At 52.5% G+C, this 23,971-nt stretch overlaps 1 protein-coding gene across 1 annotated transcript in view; it reads right to left on the bottom strand.

The window, feature by feature from the left end:
* Positions 1-23,971, bottom strand: part of Vav1 (vav guanine nucleotide exchange factor 1) — a 35,260-nt gene that overhangs the window by 10,802 nt on the left and 487 nt on the right. Inside the window, exons 2-14 of the mRNA XM_070008563.1 lie at positions 6,293-6,409; positions 6,006-6,064; positions 5,835-5,903; positions 5,542-5,650; positions 5,357-5,452; positions 3,660-3,728; positions 3,418-3,521; positions 2,908-3,007; positions 1,990-2,085; positions 1,730-1,798; positions 1,529-1,615; positions 1,344-1,429; positions 178-310 (exon numbers count right to left, since the gene is read on the bottom strand). Coding sequence (XP_069864664.1) covers positions 178-310; positions 1,344-1,429; positions 1,529-1,615; positions 1,730-1,798; positions 1,990-2,085; positions 2,908-3,007; positions 3,418-3,521; positions 3,660-3,728; positions 5,357-5,452; positions 5,542-5,650; positions 5,835-5,903; positions 6,006-6,064; positions 6,293-6,409 — 1,194 coding nt within the window. The remainder of the gene's footprint in view (positions 1-177; positions 311-1,343; positions 1,430-1,528; positions 1,616-1,729; positions 1,799-1,989; positions 2,086-2,907; positions 3,008-3,417; positions 3,522-3,659; positions 3,729-5,356; positions 5,453-5,541; positions 5,651-5,834; positions 5,904-6,005; positions 6,065-6,292; positions 6,410-23,971) is intronic.

Here is a 23,971-nt window from a genome sequence, read left to right as displayed (position 1 = left end):
CAAGTGCCACGTGACAGGGGGCCCTGTCTGCTTGATTTCATTTTAATTCCAGGGCCTAGAGACCCATGGAGCTCATTTCATTCATGAACGCAGGATTGGGTTTTTTTTGGGGGGTGCACACTCACCCAGGGACCCCCCCACCCCGCCCCCGGCAGGCCCCTGGACCTGGGCCCCCACCTTTTTGTTGTCTCGCTCCCCAGAGGAGTCGTCCCGAACCTGGAAGCTGTGCAGGTTCAGGGAGGCCTTGAGATCGTAGGAATCCCCGCGGCGTTTGCAGAGGAGCAGAGCTTTATCCAGCAGGAAGGCGTACCTACAAGGCTAGGGCTCAGGTGTTCCGGCCTGGCGCCTCCCACTCGGCCCCGCCCGCCTCCCGCCCACTGCCCCCTCCTGCCCCCCCGCCCCCCTCCCCCTCCCCCCTCCTCCTCCCCCTCCTCCTCCCCTCACTTTCCTCCTTCCCCTCCTTCTCCCCCTCCTCCTCCCCCTCCTCCTCCCCCTCACTTTCCTCCTCCTCCTCCCCCTCCTCCTCCCCCCTGCTCCTCCTCCCCCTGCTCCTCTCCCTCCTCCTCTCCTCCTCCTCCTCCTCCTCCTTCTCCCCCTCCTCCTCCCCCTCCTCCTCCCCCTCACTTTCCTCCTCCTCCCCCCCTGCTCCTCCTCCCCCTGCTCCTCCTCCCCCTGCTCCTCCTCCTTCTCCTCCTCCCCCTCCTCCCCCTCCTCCTCTCCCTCCTCCTCCTCCCCCTCCTCCTCCTCCTCCTCCTCCCCCTCCTCCTCCCCCTCACTTTCCTCCTCCTCCCCCCTGCTCCTCCTCCCCCTGCTCCTCCTCCCCCTCCTCCTCCTCCTTCTCCTCCTCCCCCTCCTCCCCCTCCTCCTCCCCCTCCTCCTCCTCCCCCTCTTCCCCCTCCTCCTCCCCCTCCTCCTCCTCCTCCTCTTCTCCCAGCTGGGCCTTGTGCACCTGCTCCTCCTGACCTCACCCACCCAATCCACACGGGCCTGGCCACCTGGATGAGCACACCTGGGAGTTCATCGATGTTCCACTTCCTGATCCTGCCACCACCCCACATCCTTTTATCCAGAAATTCCCCCCTTCCCCACCCAGGATCCCCCACAAATCCATGATTGTTCAGCCTTGGCCCCAAAAAGGCCTTCCTCCAACCTATGCTGGCTCCACCCATTTTCCCTTAGGCCCTGGCTCCACCCAGGCTCCTCCTCCAGCCTCTGTTGGCTCCGCCCACTTTCCTAGGCCCCCCCCTGGCTCCTCCCAGGGCCCGCCTTTAATCTACGTTGACCCCGCCCATTTGCCTGGCTCCACGCAGGCTCCAGGCCAGATCCGCGCTGGCCGCGCCCACCTGTCGGTCTTGGAGCGCCTTTCCACCGAGGTGATCTTGAGTTCCCCGTCAATCTTGGGCCGGCCGTAGTTAGCCAGGGACTGGTCCTACGCGGGAGGGCAGGGGTCTGACCAGGGGCTGCCCAGAAGGGGCCCAGCCAAGCTCTGGGCGCGGTGACCCCCCGCCCCGCTGGCCCCAGCCCTCACCAGGTTCTCAATGGACAGCTGGAAGTTGGTGATCTGCCGCAGGGTCTCGTTGTCCCTCTTGACTTCATTCACACACTGTGCCAGGTCCTGGGGGCGGAGGAGGGGGGCAGTGAGCCTGGCACACACACACACACACACACACAGATTACCCAGGACACGCCCCCCACACACACGGAGGCCACCACTGCGTGACCCGCTCACCCTCATGGCATCCAGGGCCAGCCGCAGGTTGTCTTTCTCCGTGAGGTCCTGGGTGTGCTTCACCAGCTCCTTGGAGAATCAGAGGTGCCAGGCATCACCTGGGGCAGAGGGCTTCCAAAGGATGCCAAAGGAGGCCCACCAGGTCCTCCTTTAAGCCCTGCTCTCTGAGGAGGCTGGCACCCCAGAGCCCCACGCCCACCCCACCTCCCCCCATGGGCACAACAGGTCAATGTGTAAAGGGTGTGCCCCAGTGCCCGCACCTGCAGGAGGAGGTGGTATTTGAGCACTCGCTGCATGGGCACCATCAGCAGATCCCGCAGGGTGAAGCGACCGTTGTTGGCCCGCTGAGAGCATTCCTGTGGGTCAGAAGACACCGAGGGTGCTGGGGACCCGGGGCAAGGCAGTGGCCAGGGTGAGCCCAGAGTGGAGGAGGGCAGAGACAGAGCGCAACCCAGCTGTGGGCACCTGTCCCTCCCAGAGCCCAGGGCACTTCTCTAGAGCCCACAGTCACCCCATCTCCCCACAAGGAGACAAAGAAGCAAGGATGCAGTGGGTTAAGGTGGTAGTTTAAAATCCATTGGGGTTGGGCATGGTGGTACATGCTTGTAATCTCAGCACTTGGGAGGTGAAGGTGGGAAGATCTTGGGTTCAAGGCTAACCTGGGCTACGTGTCAAGAACAAATGTAGGAAGGAAGGAAGGAAGGAAAGGAGGGAGGGAGGAAAGGAAGAAGGGAGAAAGGGAGGGGGGAGGGAGGGAGGAAGGAAGGAAGGAAGGAAGGAAGGAAGGAAGGAAGGAAGGAAGGAAGGAAGGAGTGCTGTCATTTCTCCTTGCCTATTTCCACTGGACTCTCAGATCCAAGTTGGGGTTCCATTCAGATGGGAGCCCACCCTGGAATCTGGGTTTCTCCAGGCTCAGGGACTCAAGGTAAACCTGGAACTCAGCCCAGAGGCTGGTATTCCGCTTAGTGTCCAAGTTGGGCTCAGGGTGAGGACTTTGGCCTGAGGTCAGGACTCAACACTCAGTGCTCCGTTCCTGTTGCTCCACTTGGCTGGCAGGTGCTCTCCCCCCAGCCCCCAAAACCTGGGAAGCAGACCCATCTCCTTCCGGCAGCCCCCAGGGCCCTGGAAGCAGAGGGAGGACCCCACCCCCGCGCACAGCCCCGCAGGCTGGCCCTCACCTCCAGCTTCATCTGCACGTCCTCTCTGGCTGCCGTAACCTGCTCCAGGTGCTTGCTGGCCGACTCTACCTGGCTGCAGTAGCGTCCATAGACAAGGAACCTACAGAGAGAGGAAGGTCAGGCAGTTCTAGGCATCGGTCCTGGCCTCGTCCTCTCCAGCTAGATGCCTTCCTGAGCCTCAGTCTCCCCTCTCTGTAAAATGGGCTTCAAGGCAGCAGCATCCACTCATTCAATGAGATCATGCACAAGAGGCTGCAATCGGCAGTTTGCCCCCATTGTTTACATCTTTGTGTCGGGCTAGACACGTCATGCATCCATGTATTCAACCCTTGCTGTGAACATTGGATTCCAGCTCGGGAGGAGAAGCACAGAGAGGTTAAGCGGCTTCCCGGTGCCACACAGCAGAGGGGGGAATTGAACAAGGATCTCCAAGGGTGGGGTCTCCCAAATGCCCTGCCCAAGCAGGCCCCACCCCCATCCCAGGGTTCTGACTGGCGGGCTGAGTCTCACCTCTCCTTGTATTTGATGAACACCTGGTACAAGGTAGGCGCTCCTGAGGTGGCCAGAGTCTCATTCATCTCCTTGAGGAAGTGGGTGTGTACGTGAAGCAGCTCCTACTTACAGGGAGGGAGGGGTGAGCTGGGGCTGATCCCGGGGCTCCTGGGGCTGGGCAGGGGCCCCATTGCTCAGCTCCAATCCTCACACACTGACTCAGTGAGGACCCCCAGAGTTCCAGGGACCAGCTGGCTCACCTCGATGTTGACAAAGATGATCTCCATGTCCTGAGGTTTGATAAACCGCTGGAGGGGCTTCATGAAGTGCTGTGCAGAGGAAGAGAGAGGGAGAGGGCGGGACAGGAAGATGAGGTTTCCGGCCCAGTGGAGTCCCGGAGACAAAGGGACAAGAAGAGACAGAAGGGGACAAGAGGGATACCCACAGAGAAAGAAGACAGAATGATCTTAAAAGAGTGGGGGGATGGGGGGTGCTGATGGCTCACACCTGTCATCCTACCTACTCAGGAAGCTGAGATCTGGGGATTAAGGTTCAAAGCCAGCCTAGGCAGGAAAGTCCGTGAGACTCTCATCTCCAATGAACCACCAGAAAACTGGAAATGGTGCTGTGGCTCAAGGGGTAGAGCTGAAGAGTGCAGGGACAGTGTGCAGGATCAGAGTTCAAGACCCACAACAGACAAGAGAGGTGTGTGTGTGGGGGGGAGAAATCCCACAGAAAACCTTCTACACAAATGTTCACAGCAAGTTTACTTATGCAAGCCCCCAGGTGAAAATAATCATAATGTATAAGCGGATAGACAAAGTATGGCTCACATGGAATAACATGACACCATGAACAAGACAAGATTGGGGGAGCCCTGAGGCCACCATGCTTGCTGAGAGAAGCAGATCCAAAAAAGGCAGGCAGGGTGTGACAGGCAAAGTCTAGAAAAGTCTAGAATAGGAGCCGTCAGAGACAGGAGGTGGGCTCTTGGGTGCAGGGCCTGGGAGATGATGAAAGATTGAGAGGTGTGTGACGTTTCTTTGGAGAAAGACAGAGATGTTCTAAATTTAGACAGTGGTCATGGCTGCACAGCACTGTGGACAAACAAAACCACTGAATTGCTTATTTTAAGGGACTGGATTGTTTGGTGCCATAAAATTCTTTTTGTTTTATTTTTTGGTGGTGGAGCTTGAACTCAGGACCTGGTCCCTCAGCTCTTTTGCTGAAAGCCAGTGCTCTCAAATGATCCCCGGATCTCAGCCTCTTCAGTCACTAGGATGACAGGCATGAGCCACCAGCGCCCAGCCATAAAGTTATTTTTAAAGAGATAAAGGGCCAGGCACTGGTGGCTCACGCCTGTCATCCTAGCTACTCAGGAGGCTGAGATCTGGAGGATGGAGTTTCAAAGCCAGCCCCAGGCAGGAAACTCTGGTGAGAGTCTTATCTCCAATTAACCACCAAAAAGAAAAAAGCCTGAAGTGGAGGCGTGGAGTGAAAATGCTGACAGACAGCACCCTGACTTCAAGTTCAAGCCCTTGTGACTTGAAAAATAATGGATGAATGAATGAATGAATGAATGAACAAAGTTAAAAAAGCAAAAAGAGAGAAGACCCAGAAAGATGGGAAGAGGATTCTGGAAAACCAGAGATAGGGATAAGATGACTTACAAGGTCAGAAAGACAAACGGAGGAAGGCAGATGTCAGCAACACAAAACCAGCAGGGACAGCCCGCCATGTGCCACAGGCAGCCAACACACAGGTGAACACACACCTGCTGAGCCGCTCCACGCATGCGCACACCATCGTTTCACAGATGGCTGTGCAACTTGGTCCGCGCATGCGCACGACGCCGTCTTGCAGGCTGACGCCCTTGCGCCATCCACCCCGCGCATGCGCACAACACCCTGGACGACACCGGCCCCCGCCACCCCCACCCCCACGCGCATGCGCACACCTGCTGGATGGAGCCCAGCGTGTCGGTGTATTTCTCCTCCGTCTGCTGGATCTCGCGCAGGCAGCAGCAGCGCTTGTCGTACTCGGTCATCTTGGGCTGCAGGGGTGCAGGACACACTGTCGTCGCCCCCCAGTCCCCATCCCCTTACCCCCACCCCACGTCCACCCCCCACCCCCAAAGCGCACCGGCATGGGCGCCGGCTCTGAGCGCATCAGGTCCTCGTAGATCTCGTCACCCTCGGCCTCCTCGTTCTCCACGCAGTCGTACAGGTCCTCGTCCTCCTCCGCTGTGTCACTACGGGCCGGGGACCCAGCCGGGTCCAGTCAGGGCCTTCTTGGGAGGGTGTGCCCCCAGGACTCCCAGGTCCAGGGTTGGGCACCCCAGATTCCAGACCGAGTACTGTACCCCCACCCCCAAACCCTGCCCATGTCTCCCGAGACCTCCCACACCCAGGCACTCAGCGAGGACACACACTCACTCAATCTGGTCAGACAGACCACTGTAGATGTCTTCATCCCCCACAGTGTCCTCTTCGGTGGGGAAGGGCCTGGAGGACAAGGATGGTGTGAGCCTCAGACTTGGGGGGCCAGGCAGGAAGGGGTTTCATGTAGGCAAAGATTGGCAGAACCCCCCCCCCAACCTTACTTACATGATCCCCTTGTTCTGAGCAATTGGTGTCCAGGACAGAGCAGACAGGGTGTAGATGACCTGGGACAGCAGTCAGGGGTGTTCAGTGACCCCCCTTCTACACCCACATCCTAAGCACCTGCAGCTAGACCTCAGGGAGGCTGAACCCCAGGCCTCCTGGGAGGGAGCCCAAGTCATGATGCTTTCCACCTTCCCATTCCCCATGTCATTCTCCCCTCCCCCATGAACTGAATCCTCAGAGTCACCCAAGGAAGACCTTGAGGCTTGGACTTTCTATATTCAGTTTACCTTTCCAAAATCCTGCACATCAAAAAGGTCAAAGGCCTCAAAGAGCTCGCTCCTCTTCAGGCCAAATTTCTCACAGCACGTGGACAGGAAAGTCCGAATGTTCTTAAGGCACAGGAACTATAGGGAAAGAAAGAAGTTGGGGGAGGGCAATTAACACAGGGGAGACACTGAACCCCGGGAATCCTGGCTAAGAAACTAACACAAAAGGAAAAGGGAACGTGTGGGTCCTTCCCACAAAGCTGCACACACTTCTGAGAACGACTGAGCTGTATCTGAAGCCAGAGCTACCCCTCCATCTCCACCTCTGGCAAAACATTTTCAAAGCCGAAAATCTACTGAGTACCAGCGGCTGATACTTGTCATCCTACGTACTCAGGAGGCAGAGATCTGAGGATCCTGGTTCAAAGGCTATCTGGGCAGGAAAGTCTGTAAGATTCTTATCTGCAGTTATCCAGCAAAAAGCTGGAAGTGGAGCTGTGGCTCAAGTGGTAGCACCAAAATAGCTCCGAGACAATACCCAGGCCCAGTCAGTACTGGCACAAAAACAAAAAGGAACAGAATATGTTACTATGAAGGAAACATTGGTAGCCAAACCCTCGAGTAAGCAAAAATGCCCAGGGTGATAAAAATCACATCAAGCAGTTGCAGCCACCATAGTAGAATTGCTGCGTCTTGTAAGACAACGGATTGACCAGAACTGATTGCCCAGGAAAGTGAAGCATTTCACATTTCTCTGTAAGGAAAATAGACTTAGATTTTTTTTAATGGTGCTATTGACCATCCTCTCGGAGTGTAAAACAAAACAAAACCAACAAGCTAGAAATAGCCCACCAATCGAATTAGAAAATCTAAATACTTAGGCAGGCAAGAAGCCAGACGCCTGTGGCTCATGCCTGTCATTCTAGCTACTCAGGAGGCTGAAATCGAGAATCGTGGTTTGAAGCCAGCTCAGGCAGGAAAGTCATGAGACTCTTATCTCCAATAAACCACTAGAAAACTAGAAGTGGCGCTGTGGCTCAAGTGATAGAGTGCTTGCCTTGAGCTGAAGAGCTGAGGGACAGTGCCCAGGCCCAGAGTTCAAGCCCCATGACTGACAAAAAAAAAAAGTAGCTGGTACAATGATAATGACCAAGTGCCTCATGAAGGTTAAAATGTGTTTGTGACTTTAACTAAGCATCACTACCCCATAATACTGTGAATTTTGTAAAATTTATGTAATCACTTAATCTCAGGAAAAAAAAAAAAGTAAAAAGGCTAGCATGGTAGTTCATGTCTATAATCCCAGCAGTCAGGAGGCTGAGACAGGTTTAAGTCCAAGCTGCGCTACACATCAGGACCCACTGGTCAAACACACAACAAGAAAAAGACAAAAAAAAAAATCTAGGTAGCACTTGGCAAGCAAGAGTGAGGTACAGGTGGCCCACGCCTGTCATCCTAGCAGCCCCAGATCACAGTTCAAAGCCAGCCTGGGTAGGAAAGTCTGTGAGCTCTTATCTCATATGAACAACCAGGAAATCAGAAGTGGCACTGTGGCTCAAGTGGTAGAGCAGTAGCCTTGCACAAAAAAAGCTCAGAGACAGAGCTCAGACCCTCAGTTCAAGGCCCACGACCAACAACAACAGAAGATCCAGCACTGATCATTCCTGAAAGCCACTGAGTAGCCTATGGGACGTGGGGCAGGCTGGGCAGAGGCTGTGGTCATTGAAGGGCAGCCCCTCAGTTCCTGGACATGGTAGACAGGTCCACGTTGGGTGGGACAAAGGATGGTATGTTTACGAACTGGCTATGAGCATATGAAGTACCTGACAATGCCAAGTCAACCTGCTCTTTCCCTATACAAATCTTTTTTTTTTTTCAATTATTTTTGACATTACTGAGATTAGTGCCTAACATTCCCCCCCCCCCCCCCGCCTTAGGGCTTAAACTCGGGGCCTGGGCACTATCCCTTGGGCGCTGTCCCTCAGCTCTTCAGCTCAAGCCTAGCACTCTACCACTTGAGCCACAGCGCCACTTCTGGCTTTTTCTGCTTATGTGGTGCTGAGGAATCAAATCCAGGGCCTCATGCATGCGAGGCAAGTGCTCCACCACTGACCCACCTTCCCAGCCCGGGTGCCTTTTTGCTGGGCTGGGGCTCTACCACCTAAGCCAAGCCCTCTTGTAAACCACGCCCATTTGGCCCTACATGGTTGGGCACGCCCCCTTTGGCCACACCCAATTGTGGCATCGTTTGGTCACACCCCCGTCTGGCCACGCCCTTTGGTCACTCCCCTAGCTGGAGAATTCTAAATGATTGAAGCTGTCATCCTAACTATTCATGAGGCTGAGATCCAAAGGTCACGGTTCAAATCCAGCCCGGGCAGGGAAGTCCTCGAGACTCCAGTTAACTAGCAAAAAGCTAGTGTGGAACTGTGGTTCAAGTGGTAGAGTGCCAGCCTTGAGGGAAAAAGCCTGGCAAGAGGGGGAACTGATGGAGTAACTGGGACACATCCAGGGAATGCACCTGCCCCAGGCCACACAGATGGGGGGGTGGGAGGCGGGCACATAGCAGATTCAAACCCCAGAGACCAAACGCTCAGAACCACTGCCCCTCCTCTGCCTCTTTGGGCCACACTGAGTCCCTCCTGGTGTCTCATGGGCCGGGGATGGGGAGGGGGGTACAGGACAGGAACCACAAGTGCTACCTGGCATTTCCAGCAGGCCATGGGGCTCCCCCCCCAACACACACACACACACACACACACACACACACACACACACACACACACGGCCAGCAGGTCAGTCTCAGCCACAGAGGGTTGTGTGGCCCAAGAAAGGAAATTCCCTTTGGGCCTCAGGGGATCAGCTGAGCTTTGAGACTGCTGCACACACACACCCCCACTCATGTGACACCCCAAAGGGGGAAAGAGTGTGTGATTCATCAGCCCTCCCAGCCAGAGAAAGGGGCACCCTCAGACAGCAGCAATGACTGCGGTTAGACCACCAGAAGGACTTCCCGGTACCCTGAGGCATGAAAGCAAGCAGGTTCAAAAGACAGGAAGCCTCGTCAATGTAGGAGGGGCAAATGGAGCTGGTCTCTCTCCATGGGGGGGAAGGGAACCTCTCAGTTCCCCCTTCTGCCTCCTCCAGGACCCTGAGGCTGGCCTCTGTGTCCACATGCAAATCAGAAAGCCAGGTCCCCTTCTGCCCCTGGCCTGGAGTTCCACAATGCCACCGCTGAGGGAAGCAGCGTCCAGCGGGCACAGACAGAGGCCGGGGAAAGCCCCACCCCACCCCAGGCTGGGCAGAAGCCAGCCTGCATCCGGTGTCCCCTTCACGCCTGTCATCCTAGCTATCCCAGAAACATGAAACACGAAATGCCTGTCACCAACATTTGGTTGGGAAAGGTAGAAAACAATGGGGGGGGGGGGGGAAGGCTCTGCCCTTTTATCTTGCAGGCCCAGGCTCTGGACAGACCCAGCTGCTGCCCAGAGAGGGTAGGCATGCTGTGGATTTTTTTTAAACTCTCTGACTTCCATGGCTCCTGTGAACCATCTGACTCTCCTCTCCCACTTGCCATCCAGCCCCTAGGCCCCATCTCTGAGTCCAGTCTCTTGTGACTCCCAGAAGACATGTCCACAAGCTCAGGGACCCAGCGTAAGTCGCATCACCACTCAGTGCCTCCGTTTACTGACCTGTACATCAACAATCAAAGTACAGCCGGGGGCCCGAGGTTCACACCTATAATCCTAGCTACGCAGCAGGCTGAGATCTGAGGGTTGAGGTTCAAAGCCAGGCTGAGCAGGAAAGTCTGTGAGACTCTTACCTCCAGTGAACCAGCAAAAAGCCAGAAGTGGAGGAGGTATGGTTCAAATGGTAGAGGACCAGCCTTGACTGAGAAAGACCAGAGACAATGCCAAGGCTCCGAGTCTGAGCCCCAGGATAGACCAGCACATAAGCACATAATCTCTCACACACACACACACACACACACACACACACACACACACACACACACACACACACACACACACACACAAGTGTATGATGGAATCACATGTATTGTCATTCATATCAAGGTTCAAAATCTTTTCAGATTTTCAGATCCGACACCTCTATTTTAAGATGTCTATGTGATGGAATACTATTCAGCAGTGACAAAGGACAGATTGGCCCTGATATGTGTGACAGTATGAATGAGCCTGGCCGGGGTGGGGGTGGGGGGGACTATTTCAGGGAAAAACCAATCACAAAAGAGCATAGCCTGTTGATCTGTTTGTATGAAACTCACAAAATTCTAAGCCAGGTGCCGGTGGCTCACGCCTGTCATCCTAGCTACTCAAGAGGCTGAGATCTGAGGATCGTGGTCCAAAGCCAGCCCGGGCAGGAAAGTCTGTGAGACTCTTCAATAAACTACCAGAAAACCGGAAGTGTTGCTGTGGCTCAAGTGGTAGAGCGCTCGCCTTGAGCTGAAGAACTGAGGGACAGCGCCCAGGCCCAGAGTTCAGGCCCCACAACTGACCAAAAAGAAAAAAAATTCTAACAAATCAATAGCCAGGGCTAATGACTCAATAGTCAATGCTAACTAATCAGTAGTCAATATAAGAAGATGTTGTAGCTGCAGGAGGTAAGGACATGGGTGAGGGGAGTCCTCAGGAAAGTTGAGGAACAGCAGAAACTGGGGTTGATTTTACAGGTGTATACATAGATCCATACTGACCAAATCATTGTTGAGCATGGTAGCACCTGCCTGTAATCCCAGCACTCAGGAGGCCAAGGTAGGAGGATCATCAGTTCCAGGTCAGCCTGCTGCTACATAATGAAACTGCCTCAAAAAAATCATAAAATCGTTGGGCTGGGAGGGTGGCTCAGTGGTAGAGCGCTTGCCTTTCATGCATGAGGCCCTGGGTTCGATTCCTTAGCACCACATAAGCAAAAAAAAAAAAAGCCGGAAGTGGCGCTGTGGCTCAAGTGGTAGAGCGCTGGCCTTGAGCTGAACAGCTGAGGGACAGCGCCCAGGCCCAGAGTTCAGGCCCCACGACCAGACCCCCCCCCCAAAAAAAAAATATCATGAAACTGTGTCTTTTAATATTTGCTGTATATCAAATGTCTTTCTTTCTTTCTTTCTTCCTTTCTTCCTTTCTTCCTTTCTCTTTACTGTTGGTCATGAGACTTGAACTCAGGGCTTGGGCACTGTCCCTGAGCCTCTTTGTGCCCAAGGATAGTGCTTTAACACTTTGAGCCACAGCGCCACTTCTGGTTTTTGTGTGGTTAATTGGAGATAAGATTCTCATGGACTTTCCTGCTGGGGTTGGCTTTAAACCAGGATCCTCAGCTCTCAGCCTCCTGAGTAGCTAGGGTTCCAGGCTTAAGCCAACGGACGGTGCCCCATTTCAAATGTCTTTTAATATTTGTTGAAGATTAATACATCTTCCCTTTGTAACGGCAGGTCCCGAACCAATCAAACTTGGCTTGAATTTAATGCTAGCAAAATGCTGGACGGGAGGCATGGTTTCAAAGGGTAGGGCACCAGCTGTGAGGGAAAAGCTGAGGTTGACATTTTCAGGTGGCTAAAATTGGGGGAGGGGGGAGGAACAAATTGCTAAGGTGCTGGTCACCTACACTTTCCTCCTGCTGCTGTTCCCTGAGCACCACAGTGTCGCGGTGACTCGGCCGGCATCACATAGCATCGGGTACAGAGTCACCAGGGACTGGGGACGCGAGGATGGCACTCCGGGCTGGACACTCCGCCATGGCTCACAGGGCACGGGTCACTTGAGCTCGGTGCTCACTTGAGCACGGGTGGTTTGGGAATCTGTAGCCTGTCCTGAGACCAGTTCCTAAGACATCTAGCAACAACTAAAGCAGCCAGGGCCTGTCCTGCTGTGGTGTCTTACCTAACATGAGAAGTGAAAGCTGCCCCAGGCTTTTAGAGAAGAGGGAGGAGGAGGAGAAAGTGATATCAGCATTGCAAACTAGCCTCTTCCTCTCCCTCACTTTTGTTCCTACTCCTGACACTGCGGGAAAAACCAAATGGTTATCCTAGCTACTCAGGAGGCTGAGATCTGAGGATCAAGTGTTGGAAGCCAGAGCCAAAAGTGGAGCTGTGGCTCAAGGGGTACAGTGACAGCCTTAAGCAAGAAAGCTCAGGAGCAGTGTCCAGGCCCTGAGTTCAAGCCCCCAGTATTCTCTCTCTCTCTCTCTCTCTCTCTCTCTCACACACACACACACACACACACACACACACACACAGAGTTGTAGATAGCTAGAGGGTGGTAGCTCATGCCTGTAATCCCAAAGGTCCAAAGCAGACCCAAAGGGGTGGGAGTGGGGGGGGGGAGGAGACTATGAGATACTATCCAAAAACCAAAGCCAGCTAGGCGCTGGTAGCTCACACCTATAATCAAGAGGCTGACATCTGAGGATCCCAGTTCAAAGCCAGCCCCAGCAGGAAAGTCCATGACACTCTTATCTCCAATTAATCACAGAAGAAGCTGAAAGTGGAGTTTTAGCTCAAGTGGTAGAGCACTAGCCTTGAGCAAAAGGAGCTTAGGAACTTAGGCCCAAGCCCTGAATGGAGCTAGGGGCTTGGCTCAAACAATAGGGGCGTGGCTCCGACCATGGGTGTGGCTCATGTTAGCATGCCTTCCTAGCGAGCACAAAACCCGGAGTTCAAACCCTAGAATCTCCAAAAGCAATTTGCTTCTGTTCTGGAGGTGGGAGGGGGAGAAATAATGGGGAGAAATGGCTGAAGTATGCATGTCTGAAAAAGATGTGATGAAACCCCTCTTTGCAAGAAAGTTTTTTAAAGGAGGGGTGAGAGGCAGGGGGACACATAATCCAAGGGATGAGTTTCCGTGTGGGTACACTGATCCTGGGTCCCTGTGCTTTTGTGTTGAAGGATGGTGCTCTACCACTTTAAGTCACAGCTATGTCTCTGGCCTTTTAGTTCTTAATTGGAGATTAAGTCTCATGGACTTTCCTACCTGATCTGACTTTGAACTATGATCTTCAGGTCTCAAACTCATGAGCTAAAATGACCAGGCGGGAACAACTGGTCCCCAGCTATGTTTTCTGCATGTGTGGAAACACACAGTGAAACCCCCATGGGTAAAATCAATATGAGCTAAGTAAAAACATGTTGGGGAGAGAAAATGTGACAGAATTCAAAGCCAGAGGACTCGACTGCAGGCAGAATCATTATGGCCACAACCACACTCTTATTTAGGTGGTCCCTAAGCCCCTCTGATAGAGCATCTGCACACACGTTTTTTACACAGTGGCTGTATATGAGGAATCTGAGCACTGTGGATTTGGGGTCATGAAACAGCTCCCACGGAGGACATCAGGGTCTTCTCCCACTGGCTAAAGGCTGGTAAGTGCTAAGAGAGAAAAATACGTGGGGGGAGTGAATTGTTCCTGAGAAAATAGCTTCAGACAGAGAGGCAGGGAAGCAGGGCTGGCCGAGTGACCTTTGGAGCAAGTATCACGTTGGAGGAGATTCAGGAAAAGCATCCCAGCCACTGTGAAGGCTCTGAGCAAAAACTCTGTGTGTGTGTGTGTGTGTGTGTGTGTGTGTGTGTGTGTGTGTGTGTGTGTGTGTCTATGGGGTGATTGAATGGAAAGCAAAGAGGCCCGTGTGGCTGGGTAGGCAATGGCGGGATCTGCCAATGCTGGGGGGGGGGGCAACCAAAATAAAGCTAGCAAAGTCTCTCTCTCTCTCTCTCTCTCTCTCTCTCTCTCTCTCTCTCACACACACACACACACACACACCAGTGTCCCACCACCCTGCCATCTCCCAGAATCCCCCAGAGGGATGCACAAATAATTGGTGTGTCCCCCAGTGTCCCACCGCAGAGAGGCTCAGCTGGAAGGTCACAGCCCCTCTCGCTTCCCTCAGGAGCCAGGCTGTAGGTGTGGTTCCCCGTGTCCCTCAAAAGCCTTGTGCTGGGGTGGGGGGGGAAGGAACTCTCCACTGCTGGTGGGAATGTAAATTATACAGCCACTATGGAAATCAGCATGGCGGACTCTCGAAATATGGAAAGTAGACTTTATAATACCACCTGCCTGTGCCAGTCGCCAGCATATAACGGAAGGGAGGTGAGTCAATACACCGTGCAAGACAGCGCACACCATGTGTACAGGCTCTAGACACCTCTCCGGGGCTGTGGATCAGTCCAGATGCCCGTGCCCCACAATCCATGAAAGGACAAATCGTGATCTCTTGATCCAATGGAGTAAATCTCAGCGAAGAACAAAACCAGTGACTTGCAGGAAAATACATGGAACTGAAGAGCATCATGCTACCATCACTGAAACAAGCCAGACTGGGACGAACAAACATTGTATGCTTTCTCTCATCTACAGAATCTAGATTATGTTTTCCTTAAAAAAAAAAAAAGTCGGGGCTAGGCAGGTGGCTCCGTGATAGAGTGCTTGCCTTGCATGCATGAGGCCCTGGGTTCGATTCCTCAGCACCACATAAGCAGAAGAAGCTGGAAGTGGTGCTGTGGCTCAAGTGGTAGAGTGTTTGCCTTGAGCTGAAGAGCTGAGGGACAGTGCCCAGGCCCAGAGTTCAAGCTCCATAGCCGCCAAAATAAATTTTAAAAAATAAAAAAGACATGGAAACAGAAGGGGCAGTGAGCAATGGAGGACAAGAGAGGGAAATGGCAGGTGAGGGATACAAGTATAAAGATGAAAGGAAGCCCATCATTTGATACAACTAATTTTCAAAGTGTAACAAAGTTAATCCTCAATGAAGCAGTCAGTGTTCAGAGGAAAAGCCTTTAAGACGAGATTACTCTCTGCCCCTCCCTGGGCCCCGCCCTCCTGAGAGGCCACGCCCTGAGTGGCCACGCCCACCTGAGTGAGCTCCGCCCCTCCGTGGCCACGCCCTGGGTGGCCACGCCTACCTGAGTGGGCTCCGCCCCCCCTCGGTGGCCATGCTCACCTGAGTGGGCCCCGCAGATGCCTGGATTTCAGATTCTGGCCTATGAGAGCATAAATGGCCATTGCTTGAAGTCACTTAGTTTGTGGAACCTGGTTACAGGAGCCCCAAGAAAGAGCGCATGGCCTTCATCCCCAGAGAGCCTTGAATGAATGAAGGCAATAGGGAGATGGCTTTCTTACTCTCTTATCTTCCTCAGCTCTGGGCATAGCACCTGTCTCTGGAAATAAAACGAACGAGTATATTTACTTAAAGAATCCATCTGTGTGTCCCTGTTTGCTGTCAGTAATCATTCATCTCTTTCTGGATCTCATCAAGCTATGACTCTCCCCACAAAGCAGTAAATTGTCACATGGAGCCATTCTGCTCCGTGGGGGACATCTGACCCCCCGTCCTGAGAGATTCTGTGGGGACAACTGTCCTGGTATCCAGTGGACACAGACTGAGAATTAGTAGACACCCTACAACACCTGGTCAAGCAACCATTTGGTCCCAAGTAGTACAGAGGCTGAGAAATATTGTCCTAACATTGGAACCTCATGCCCATGTAAACGCTAATTGCCTCTTGGCATCTTAGTCTTTCATATGGTAACCTTCCCTCAGCACCAGACCTCCACTTTCCATCCATTTCTCTACACTTAAGACCAAAGAAAAGGCATGGGATTCCAGCCTGCCCAATCAGAACACAGTATTCAACTGGGAACAGCAATTGGTTCAGGAATAGACATGTGACCCTGGTCTGGTCAATCAGAGCCTGGTGGTCTCCTGGGGACAGTGATTGGTTCAGAGTCAATATATGACCCTGTTCTGGCCAATCAGAGCATAGTAAACTCCTGGACACAGCAATTGGGTCAAGAAGGAGCATGCAATTCTGTCTTCGAGAATGGTATTCTCCTGGCCACAGAAATCAGTTGAAGAATAGACATGTAACACCCCCCCCACACACACACCCCAAGAAAAATTCTATCTGGGGATGAGAATGTAGTTCTGTGGTAGAGAGCTTGCCTGCACCTAGGTTTTATTCCTGGAACTACAGAATAACAGGTTCAAAGAAAAAGAACTCTAAGATTTGAAGGTTGAGCCTGAAAATTGACCCTCTTCATTTTCTGGTGAAGTTGTGGAAATAATGTATTTACTTCCTAGAGGAGAAATTATAGTGGAAGAAAACACCTGAAAGAAAATAGTCATAAGATGGAGAGAGCAAAGTCTGAGACCCTGGATCCAGCCATACTTGAGGGCACCTTCTCTGAATTATTTGCTATAGGGCATAATAAATACTATTTTTGACTAAGTCAATTGGGTTTTGCCTTTTCGTTTTCCTGTCACAAGATCCAAGACTCTTTGTTGAAACTTCTGCAAACTAAAGCTCAAGATTTTTTTTCAAACCTTAAATATCTCCACGTGAATACCCTTTATTTCTTCTGCACTCACCCTAGAAAAACAACTCCTAAGTTCCTCCCTGATCTCAAAGGAAGACATCCTGTGTCTACAGCAGGGCAAGATCTCTGGAAGCCAAGCTACACCCAGCCAAAGCACTCTTGTTTCCTGCCCACTTCCTGGTGCCAGTCATGATAACAAATATGTCCCAACTTCTTCCATTCAAATGGCATGTCACTTCCTCCAGGAAACCTACATGGATTGCTCCTGGTGGACTGGGGGAAATCCAACCTCTGCTTGCAAACTGTTCAATAAATGAGCTCCACCCACTCATAGCTGAACACGGTCTACTGTGTTCTAAATGCTCATTTCCTACCCTAGCCCCATCAGCCATGTGAGGTCATTATGACATTGTCATGGCTCAGTACAAAGTAGGTGGGAGGCAGGGGGGTCTACACCTGGTATCACCACCACCACCACCACCACCACCATCATCATCACCATCATCATCAGCCATACCAAGACCTTGAGCTCAAGCTTTAGTACCAACACACACACACACACACACACACACACACACACACACACACACACACACACACACACAAACCAAGGATGATATAGCCTATGTATTTTTCCAAAATCTCACAACCAGGAGCTTCCATAAGCAGGGTAGAGCCAGGAACCTCACACTTAATAACTAGCAGTGAACATCTGTTCACAAACTAGCCAGCTTGGGACTGGGGAGGTGGCTCAGTGGTAGAGTGCTTGCCTTGCATACATGAGGCCCTGGGTCGGTTCCTCAGCACCACATAAGCAGAAAAAGACGGAAGTGGCGCCATGGCTCAAACGGTAGAGCGCTAGGCCTTGAGCTGAAGAGCTGAGGGACAGGACCCAGGCACAGAGTTCAGGCCACATGATTGACAAAAAAAAACAAACAACAACAAAAAAAAAAAACAGGCATCTGGGACAGCTGAATGAATGCAATAGACACACTCATTCATTCCTTTGAAACACATATATGAATATAAGTAATGAAATACATAGACTCACTCATTTATTCCTTTGCTGAAGACTTTAGCAAGCACCTCCTACAGGCATGATGCTATTCTAAGTGGGGATACAGATGTGAACTAAGTAAAAAACAAAACAAAACCATGCCATGATTAATTCACTGGAGGACAAAGATAATAAGCAGTAAAGTAAAACCATGGTAACAGAGGACAGAAGGACTACAGAGAAACAAAACCAGGAATAGGCAGGGGCACCGAGGCTCACACCTGCAACCCCAGCTACTGAGGAGGCCGGGATCTGAGGATCATGGTTCAAAGGCAGCGTTGGCAAGAAAGTCCAAAGGATTCTTATCTCTAATTAACTCCCCAAAAGCCAGAAGTGGACCTGTAGCTCAAGTGGTAGAGTGCTAGCAGCACCCAAGCCTGAGTTCAATCTCCAGGACACACACACACACACACACACACACACACACACACACACACACACACACATACACACAAAGTATGGGAAAGATGGCATGGTAAAAACAGAAATAGTCTTCTCTGCTTATTCAGAATTTTACTTTCCTGGCCTCCTTTCTGTCTAGACTTCTGTGCTCTACAAAGATGAGAGGTAAACTTTTTTTTTGGTCAGTTATGGGGCTTGAACTCAGAGCCTGGATGCTGTCCCTGAGCTTTTATGCCCAAGGCTAGTGCTCTACCACTTGGGTCACAACTCTGGCTTTTTGGTGGTTCTTTGGAGATAAGAGTTTCATGGACTTTACTGCTTCAATTGGCTTCAAACCATGATCCTCAGTTCTCAGCCTCCTGAGTAGCTAGGATGACAGGTGTGAGCCATTAATACTTGATTTAGAGGTAAAGTTTTGTTCTATATGCACATTTGCAAAAATAAATTGTCTCATTTCCCCCCAAAAATCATATGTGCTTGCTGGGCACCAGTGGCTCAAGCCTATAATCCTAGCTACTAAAGAGGCTTCTGAGGATCACAGATCAAAGCCAGCCCAAGTCCATGAGACTCTGATCTCTAATTGACCATCAAAAAGCCAGCAGTGGAGCTGTGGTTGAAGTGGTAGAATGCCAAGCTTAAAGGAAAAACTCAGAGACAGGGCTGGGAAGGTGGCTCAGTGGCAGAGCGCTTGCCTTGCATGCCTGAGGCCCTGGGTTCGATTCCTCAGCACCACATAAGCAAAAAGAAAAAAGCCAGAAGTGGCACTGTGGCTCAAGTGGTAGAGCGCTAGCCTTGAGCTGAAGAGCTGAGGGACAGCGCCCAGGCCCTGAGTTCAAGCCCCAGGACTGGCGCACGCACACACACACACACACACACACACACACACACACACACACACACACACACACACACACACAATTGTACAGGCTACAATTTAATCTGACAGTACAGTGAGTTTGTGTCATAAGCATCATACAAACCTTTATCTGTGTGACACCAGATCTCATGTGGGTACAAGGTCACTAGGCATGGCCCATACTCAGCTTCTCTGTGGTCTTAGAGAACCACAATCTTTACCTAGAATTTCATTTATCAAAACATCATTTTGGCCAGTGGCTTACTCCTATAATCCTAGCTACTCAGGAGGCTGAGATCTGAAGATTGCAATTCAAAGCCAGCCTGGGCAGGAAAGTCCTTGAGATTCTTATTTCCAATTAACCAGAAAAAAAAAAAATCCAGAAATGGAGATGTGGCTCAAGTGGTACAGCACTAGCTTTAAGTGACAAAGCTCAGGTACAACACCCAAGCCCTGAGTCCAAGCCCCAGGACAGGAGAGAGAGAGAGAGAGAGAGAGAGAGAGAGAGAGAGAGAGAGAGAGAGAGAGAGAGAGAGAGAGAGAGAGAGAGAGAGAGAGAGAGAGAGAGAGAGAGAGAGAGAGAGAGAGAGAGAGCACAAGCTCAGGAGGAAGGGAGGGAGAAGAAACATCATTATGTAATACACGCCTGTAAATAAGTCATTTCTATGTGCTATGTTTGCATAAGAAAATTCTCTGGAGAATAGATATGTTGGCACATAAATTGAAAAAAAAAAAAAACAGAACTGAGTACAGTGGCTGAAGCCTGTAGTCCTCGCTACTCTGGGAGGTAACGATTGACAGTTCAAAGCACATGAGACAAAAAAAGTTCATGAGACTCTCCACCTTGAAAAAATGCTGGCCACAGGCAGTACCTGCCTGTCTTCAGGCTGAGATGGGAAGCATACACAGGGGGATCACAGTCCAGGCTCGCTGAGACACTACACAGCAAGACAATCTAAACAATAACCAGAGATACAATGGCAGGATGGTTCAAGTAGTAGACTCCTGTCTAGCAAGTGTGAGTCTCTGAATTCAATCCACAGTACAATAAAGGAGAGACAGACAGACAGAGACAGAGAGAGACAGAGAGAGTGTCCGGCAAAAAGAGAGGGAGAAAGGAAGGCAGAGCGGGAGGGAGGGAAGGGAAGACTGTGAGGACATTTGGTTTCAATCCTTAATCCTCCTGATCTCTGCCTTTCAAAGGATCACAGCTATGAGCTGCTAACACCCAGCCAACACGGTCCTTTGTACCCATGTTTCACATATGGGGAAACTGAGGCTAAGGAGAGACAAAGCCAGGAGGTGGCAGTTCCCCAACTTGAAGCAGGTCCAACTCCTTTAAGTCACTGAATCCCCAACCCACCTCCTCACCTTCCTTGGCAGAACCCAGGACCCTATGCATGCAAAGCAAGTGCTCTGTCACTGAACTACAGTCCAGACAATTCACACACACACACACACACACACACCAAGAAAGAGGGGGCCTGGGGTACATGGAAATGATTGGATGTGTAGGTAGAATGATGGTGGATGAATGATGGAGGGAGGAAGGAAAGAAGGGTGGGTAGGTGAGTGATGATGGATGGATGGATAGATGGATGGATGAATGGATGATGAACAGCTAAGTGAGTGGATGGATGGGTAGATGGATGATGGAGATGGGTGGATGGATGGGTGGGTGGATGATGGATGAATGGATGATGGATGGATGGATGATGGATTGGTGGGTGGATGGATGGGTAGGTGATGGATGAATGGATGGATGATGGATGGGTGGGTGAATGGTGAATAATGGATGGATGAGTGTATGGTGAATGGATGTCTGAATGGATGATGGCTGGATGAACTGATGATGGATGGGTAGTGGATTTTTGTTGGTAGATAGATGGATGTGTGGATGGATGGGTGGGTGGGTGGATGATGGATGGATGGACGGATGGATGGGTGAATGGTGGATGATGGATGGATAAGTGGATGATGAATGGATGTGTGAGTAGATGATGGTAGAGTAGATGATAGATGTTGGTGGATGGGTGGATGGGTGGATAGATGGATGGATGGATGGATCAGTGGATGGATGGGTGGGTGGATGGGTGGATGTGTATGGATAGATGGATGGATAGGTGGGTAGATGGATGGGTAGGTGGATGGATGGATGGATGGGTGGATGGGTGGGTGGATGGTCGGTGGATGGATGGGTGGATGGTGGGTGGATGGATGGGTGGTGGATGGATGGATGGATGGGTGGATGGGTGGGTGGATGGTGGGTGGATGGATGGATGGATGGATGGATGGATGGGTGGTGGATGGGTGGTGGATGGATGAGTGGATGGATGGGTGGATGGATGGATGGGTGGATGGGTAGGTAGGTGGATGGATGGATGGGTGGATGGATGGATGGATGGATGGATGGGTGGTGGATGGGTGGTGGATGGATGGATGGATGGATGGGTGGTGGATGGGTGGTGGATGGATGGGTGGATGGATGGGTGGTGGATGGGTGGATGGATGGATGGATGGGTGGATGGATGGGTGGGTGGATGGGTGGGTGGATGGTGGGTGGATGGATGGATGGGTGGGTGGATGGGTGGGTGGATGGTGGGTGGATGGATGGGTGGTGGATGGATGGGTGGATGGATGGGTGGATGGGTGGGTGGATGGTGGGTGGATGGATGGGTGGTGGATGGGTGGATGGGTGGATGGATGGGTGGATGGATGGATGGTGGATGGGTGGGTGGATGGTGGGTGGATGGATGGGTGGTGGATGGGTGGATGGATGGATGGATGGGTGGATGGATGGATGGGTGGATGGGTGGATGGATGGATGGGTGGTGGATGGGTGGATGGATGGATGGATGGGTGGATGGATGGATGGGTGGATGGGTGGATGGATGGATGGGTGGATGGGTGGTGGATGGTGGGTGGATGGATGGATGGATGGGTGGGTGGATGGATGGGTGGATGGGTGGGTGGTGGATGGGTGGATGGATGGATGGATGGGTGGATGGATGGGTGGGTGGATGGGTGGGTGGATGGTGGGTGGATGGATGGATGGGTGGGTGGATGGGTGGGTGGATGGTGGGTGGATGGATGGGTGGTGGATGGATGGGTGGATGGATGGGTGGATGGGTGGGTGGATGGTGGGTGGATGGATGGGTGGTGGATGGGTGGATGGGTGGATGGATGGGTGGATGGATGGATGGTGGATGGGTGGGTGGATGGTGGGTGGATGGATGGGTGGTGGATGGGTGGATGGATGGATGGATGGGTGGATGGATGGATGGGTGGATGGGTGGATGGATGGATGGGTGGTGGATGGGTGGATGGATGGATGGATGGGTGGATGGATGGATGGGTGGATGGGTGGATGGATGGGTGGATGGGTGGGTGGTGGATGGTAGATGGATGGGTGGTGGATGGATGCTTAGATAATGTTATTTCCAGGTCCTGCTCCTCTAAGCCACTAAACCCCTAGCCCACCTCCCTTGCTGTTTTTTTTTTTCTTGACTGTTATTTCCTGCCTCCTCCTTCTCCTCAGAGGAAGAAGACTCTGGAGAGGAAATGATAGGGGCATGAGAGAGTTCTAATTCCGATGGCCTCCCTGTGGCCCCTCCCCAGGCTCTATACATTGCCTGTAGGTACTGGGCCCAGGACAGGCCTTCCAAGGGACAGGAAACCTACTAACTCTTCAAAACCCAGTGTAACTATGTCCTCTTGAAGGACTCTACACGATGTTCTGCCCTCTGTCCCAGACCACACAGTCTTGAAGTGTGTTATTCTGTCTCCTTGATTTCAGGCATATTTGGAGGGCCAGGCTGGGTCCCCAGTGGGACATGGCACAGGGCGGGACCTGGGGGCTGTCATAGAGAAGAGCTGCCCTGGGAGGGATAAACACCAGGACTGTTTGCCCTTTCAGAAATCAGCTTTGGCTAAGACCCACACGGAGAAGGGCAGGGAAGTTCACCCTTAAGTCTATCTGCGGTCTCACTCACTGCTATAGAAGCCACACAGGGCATAGTGAAGGCAGGGGCCTGGCAAGTCCTGCCAGACTTCCTCATGCCTGGAAGCCACCCCAGGATCAAGCAAATGTAGGCAAATTTCAGATGGCCTGTCACCAGAGGGAGGGGGGGGCATGGAGGATGAGAGGAGGGCTCAGGCCTCATTCTTCCTTTCCAGAAGCCTTCAAGGGCTGGGTGGGCAGGCCCTGGCACGGAGGAAGTAGAGGAGAAAGAAAGAACAGCCATCTTCTCACCATGGGGGCCTCTCACCTCCAGAAGTGCCCCCCTAGTGACTCCAGGGCCCCCTTCCTTCTCCAGCCCAACATGGCCCACTATGCTGGCTCAAGACTGCCACGGGAATCTGAAGGCCAGCTGTCCCTTAGCCGCCCCCCTTCCCCTGGGGAATAGCTGTGTCCCCTCAGACCCCTGGGACATGGGAAGCAACGCCAGCCTGGCTACATCGGCTCAGCGGCACTGGGGAGACTGGAGAAGATCCCACAACCTAGATGTGTCCCTCTGTCCCCCCTCCCCCACCGAGCTCAAATGGGAGATTTGAATTTACTTCCTGAGCTGCTGGGGGGCCCCAGCCAGACCGTCCCCCCCCCCTCTCCCTCTACTCAGGTGTCCTCGCCTACACCCCAGCAGAGAAACTGCCATTCCCCTAGGCCTCAGAGCCCCACAACGACTTCAGAACACAGGACCAGGCTAGGCCTCAAAATACACCCCAAGTGGGTATAGAGGGGAAGGTGGGGGGCATTCGCAGCCCCCCATGGGTGCCACCCAGCCCAGGCCCCAGCAGGAAGCCAAGGGGAAGGAAGGCAGGCGGACAGGGAAGGAAGGGGCCCCCAGGGGCCCCAGAGGAGGCGCCACATGTGGGGGAGACTTACTGGAGGCCCCTCCCCCACTCCAGCATGGGGGGGGGCGGGTGGTGGTCAAAGAAGCCAAACCCCTCAAACTCCCTGTGAGCACCCAGAGCCCTGCCTGCAGCACCCCCCCCCCAGATTTTCCCAGGACAGAGTTAGCCTGGGGACGGAGTGATAGCCCTTCCGCTTGCTTAGACAGAG

The sequence above is a fragment of the Dipodomys merriami genome, unplaced genomic scaffold (genome assembly GCF_024711535.1).
Source record: "Dipodomys merriami isolate MVZ:Mamm:240054 unplaced genomic scaffold, mDipMer1.0.p SCAF_70, whole genome shotgun sequence".
NCBI classification, from domain to species: Eukaryota; Metazoa; Chordata; class Mammalia; order Rodentia; family Heteromyidae; genus Dipodomys; species Dipodomys merriami.
Note: the sequence above shows the minus strand (reverse complement) of the source record. Positions and strands in the feature narration are given on the sequence as shown.